Here is a 5,039-nt window from a genome sequence, read left to right as displayed (position 1 = left end):
GGAGAGATAAGAAATGGAAGACATGAAGTTTTTGATGGAAAACGTCGATCATCTCTCGGGACCGGCTCTCGAGCTCGTAATGAAGAAGAGATAAAATTCAGAAAAAATATTTTCCGTAGGTCGTTGGTGGTTTGTTTGATTTTTAGTTTGTGTGTGTGTTTTTTTTTTAATTTTCTACTTTTTTATATTTTAGGTTTAATGTAAGTTTTATTTTAATTAATGAAATGCTTTTGAATTTTAATTAAGTTTTATGTTTAATATTAATTTAAAAATTATAATTCACAACAAAAAAAAATTAATTTATTTAAAAAAAAATGAGGGAAGGGCTTCTCACCCACTCCTTGGCTTTTAGGTGAGGGAAATGAGAGTGATGGAGAGAAGGGTATGGCCCACCAAAAGTGAGGGAAGCTTCCCTCCCACTCCTTGCAGTCTAAAGATCTGTTTTCTTGTAAGGAACAAGTTGCTCAGTCTACCAAATTCGGGTCATCCGGTTGCCAAAAAAACCGTATTTGTTGTAATAATGGCAATTTCTTGGGTTATTCACCACTAAAGGCATACTTAAACTTTTATTTATGAATACAAGCACACGTGTTTTCTAAAAACTCAAAGTAATAAAAATTCTTTTCAACTTTTATTTAAGAAAACAACCATAATGACCTAAAACGCTATCACAAATTGACAGGGATAGCCATGAGCGGTACAGCTTTTTGCAATGTGATCCCGAACTTTTCTTCCATATCGATATCTTGTGTTCTACAATTTCCCACAACTTTCCAATCAAATTTGTGAATCAAAGATCCTAATACTATATGTAACATTCTATTAGCAAGATTCAATCCCGGACAAATCCTCCTCCCTGCACCAAACGGGATGAGCTCGAAATCATGGCCTTTATAGTCGATCTTCACGTCCAAAAACCTCTCTGGCATGAATATTTTTGGGTCTGACCAAATGTTTGGGTCTAGACCCATAGCCCATACGTTACACAAGATTTGTGCATCTTTAGGCACAATGAAACCTTGAACATCAACATCATGTATGGCTTGGTGTGGTATAAGAAAAGGGACGGGAGGATGCAGTCTCAGAGTTTCCTTTATCACAGCTTGTAAGTAAGGCAATTGAGAAATGTCAGATTCTTGTATATTTCTATTGTTGTTGTGTGTGACTTTGACCAACTCTGACCGGGCCATTTCCATCTTCTTTGGGTTGCGAATGAGCTCGGCCATAGCCCATTCCACAGTGATCGATGTTGTGTCAGTTCCCGCGATATATAACGACTACAATAATTCATGAAAGAGTTATAGTCTTCTGAAGAAAAATGTACTCGACGCTTGTACTATTATGTGCAATAATTATAACTATTAAAAGATTTACTTACTAGAAATAAGTGTTTCATATCATTTTGACTAATAATGGATTCATTTTTCAGGTTCAGATTGAGCAACAAGTCTAAAACATCGTTATTTGTCGTTGAAATGCCATCATATGAAGAAGAATCCGATCTAGTTTGCAACCTCTCATGGATGATCTTTTCAAAAATAGTCAATAACTTAGTAGCATTAACGTTTTCCTTTCGTGATAACCCTAGTAGCTCCAATGAGTTAAGTATCGGAAAAAGGTCTGGTAGAGTGGGTTTTCCGCCAGCTTCCAGCAAGGCGCATACAGCGTCCTTGAATTCTTGTGTTGACTCGGCACCGTATTGAGCAAGATCCAGAGAAAACATGAAGTTAGAGAGAATGTTAAGAGATGTGGTGAATGCAGCTCCACCTACGTTCAAAGCCTTTTGGTCTGTACAACATTGACTAACATGGTTAAGAAGTTCTTGCACCTATATATACAATATGAATATATATAAGTTGTTAAATGATCCATATCAACATTTATTCTAGATAACATGACATATCTAAAACTGTATCCAAATATGAAGAATTAATGATTCTATATATATATATATATATATATATATATATATATATATATATATATATATATATATATATATGTGTGTGTGTGTGTGTGTGTTTCTTTCCAACCAATGTTAAATGAATTGTTCTAGCTGTCAGTTGTCATCGAAAACCGAGTATAATCATCAAGTATAATCTGTTTTTGGTTAATAAAATAAAATACCGAATGTCTCCATCTTCTCTAGAAAACTTAATGAAAATTTGACATCTTTTATGTCTCGACTTTGTGCTAACATAGAGGAGGTAATAGAAAATTATATATATATATATTATGGAAATTGTTTCTTATTTATGAATAGTGAACTTCTATAATTTTTGTCTATTTTAATTCCTAGACTTTTTTTTTTTTTTTTTTTTTTTAGAATTGGCCCCTGTACTTTGGCAACTTTGGTCCTATTTTTTAGCCATTTTGACACTTTTGGTTCTTGTAATCAATATTTTTACATTTTTTTAGGAACCTTTTAATATTTAAAGTTTGGTCACAAAACTTTAACGGTTTGACAATTTTGATCCCTTTTCTATTTATGAACCTTTTAATATTTAAAGTTTGACCACAAAACTTTAACGGTTTGACAACTTTGGTTCTCATTTTTTAGCCATTTTGACACTTTTGGTCCTTGTAATCGATATTTTTACATTTTTTAGGAACCTTTTAATATTTAAAGTTTGACCACAAAACTTCAACGGTTTGACAACTTTGATCCTTTTCTATTTAGGAACCTTTTAATATTTAAAGTTTGGCCACAAAACTTTAACGGTTTGACAACTTTGGTCCTCTTTTTTAGTCATTTTGACACTTTTGGTCCTTATAATCGATATTCTTACATTTTTTAAGAACCTTTTAATATTTAAAGTTTGGCCACCAAACTTTAACGGTTTGACAACTTTGATCCCTTTTCTATTTAGGAACCTTTTAATATTTAAAGTTTAGCCACAAAACTTTAACGGTTCGACAACTTTGATCATTTTTCTAAAAACTTGTTAATTCCTACCGCTTTAATTCTTTAGCCATTTTGACACTTCTGGTCCTTGCAGTCAAAACTTTTACATTTTTTCATAAAAACATGAACAAAATGGTCTGGGGCAAAGCCCGAGCTTGTCATCCTTGCACTTTTTACGTCTGTCATATTTATCGATTCGGAAACAACATTGAAAGCTTTTGGCCCTCGCATAGCGAGGGTAACTTTTCTAGTTTTGATTATTACTTTTATATATTGAAATTTTTATTTTGAATGTTTGTTGTAGAATTATGGAGTAAACTTGAAGAATGGTCCATATATATATAATCCTATTTTAAATTTGCTAGGTTCAGTCTCTCGGATATATAATCCTTTTTTAAATCTTTATTACAAGTTCCAAGTTTGGCTTCCCTATTTAATGATGTGTACCTTTTTTTTATTCCAATAATGACCATACTGTCAAATGGGTGAGTGTGCTTTTGTAGGTGATAAAAACAAAAGAGTGAGGGCAGAAGTAGGGTCGACGTTCCCTCTTCATCTTCATCAAGAGCATATGAAGTATTAAATCAGATCCAATAATAACTTTACAGAGATTTTATCTCCTTAAGTAACAGTATTAAGAGAGTAACTAAGCTTGGAACAAATTAAACCAACTTTTTTTAATAAAAAAATCCAATAGACATCGAACCCAATAAAAAAACATAAATATAAGGAATTTTTTTAGGTTTACTCTAAAATTAATTATTTTACAATCGCATACATATGCAGCATATATAGCAGAAATTTAGTTGAACTTGTTTCGAGTTAATGTTAATCAATATATATAAACTACTTGATGACACTAAAACTCAACAACAAATATTTGGATGGGTATATAATTAAATATATTGCTAATATACTATGCGTACCTTTTCCCTTCTTAGGAATTCGCTAGCATCTAACTGTTGCACAGAGAACAAATATTCTTTAGTTATTCTTCGTAGTTTTCGCCATCGATCTCCTGCCGGAAGCCACACTATGGAGTATTTATCAGAGTCCCCTGCTCGAACAGCATTAGGAACTGATCGGCTTGAGAATGATATATCATGTGTTTGAAAAAACTCTTTGGCCATATCTGGTGATGAAATGACTATCGTCATCCTGCTTCCAAGCTTAAGTGACATTAAAGGACCATAACGTTTAGATAGTATAGCCAGTGAGTGGTGGGGGTTGGGGCCAAATTCTAGGAGGTTTCCGATGATAGGAAAACCATAAGGTCCTGGTGGAAGCCGTGAGTTGCGGCGGCCGGAAATGCTGATAGCATAGATGAATGGCAATAGGCAAGATAGTAAGAGGAAGAATGTTGGATACTCCATATCATCCAATTAAACTTATTTGGATTAATGTGTAGATTTATTCCGATTCATTTATAGCAAGCTTACCCAATACTATTAAACAAAGGAAAGATATAAGTTTCTTTTTCTTCATAACACGTGATCGTTTAGGATTTATTTGAAGCCGCCTATAGGTCAGGTCCTGCCATCTATCAGTCTTTTATTTATTTTATTCTAAATATTTTCCATCAGGCAAAATAATTTAATAAAATATAAAAAAAAAAACAATATTGCAACATATATACGTTTGTAAAATAATAAGATATTTTACTTAGAATAGAAAAAAAAAAAAATTAGTCTAACAAATTAAAATAATCATCCTAACAGTCTAACAAATTAAAATAATCATCCTAACTAGAAATTGCTCATTTCTCTCTTTGCGTGGACATATGCCAAATTTTGCTTACTATGTACTAATTATACAAAAGGAAAGCACTACTATTAATCCTTTCTCGCTTTGTGCGCAATGTTTGGGGGACCAAACTTGCCGATATAAGAAACTATAAGGACCAAACCTACAAATTTTTTATTAGGTAGGGACTATTGTTGTAATTTTTTAAACCATATGGACCGTTTCTTTAAATAAATACACAATAACATTTCCTGTGAATTTTTCGGTAAAAAACAATACACAACGACGTATTTGTAAATTACGAGGAAATTTTTTGTAATTTTATTTTTTACAGAGGCAAAATCTGCCAACTTACCTAAATCTAAAGACATATTGATTGTTTTTGTTAAAA

At 32.4% G+C, this 5,039-nt stretch overlaps 1 protein-coding gene across 1 annotated transcript; it reads right to left on the bottom strand.

Annotated features, from left to right (window-relative positions):
• Nucleotides 1-609: 609 nt before the first annotated feature.
• Nucleotides 610-4,391, bottom strand: LOC145062344 (cytochrome P450 76T24-like). Its single transcript, XM_079009959.1, has 3 exons — nucleotides 3,832-4,391; nucleotides 1,379-1,828; nucleotides 610-1,277 (listed from the first exon to the last, which is right to left on the bottom strand). The coding sequence occupies exons 1-3, from the start codon at nucleotides 4,276-4,278 to the stop codon at nucleotides 669-671; spliced, it is 1,506 nt and encodes a 501-aa protein (XP_078866085.1). The 5' UTR covers nucleotides 4,279-4,391; the 3' UTR covers nucleotides 610-668.
• Nucleotides 4,392-5,039: the final 648 nt, after the last annotated feature.

This window comes from Lactuca serriola, chromosome 7 (genome assembly GCF_051521515.1).
Source record: "Lactuca serriola cultivar US96UC23 chromosome 7, Lser_US96UC23_V15, whole genome shotgun sequence".
Classification (NCBI taxonomy): domain Eukaryota; kingdom Viridiplantae; phylum Streptophyta; class Magnoliopsida; order Asterales; family Asteraceae; genus Lactuca; species Lactuca serriola.
This window is presented reverse-complemented; position numbering and strand designations above follow the sequence as displayed.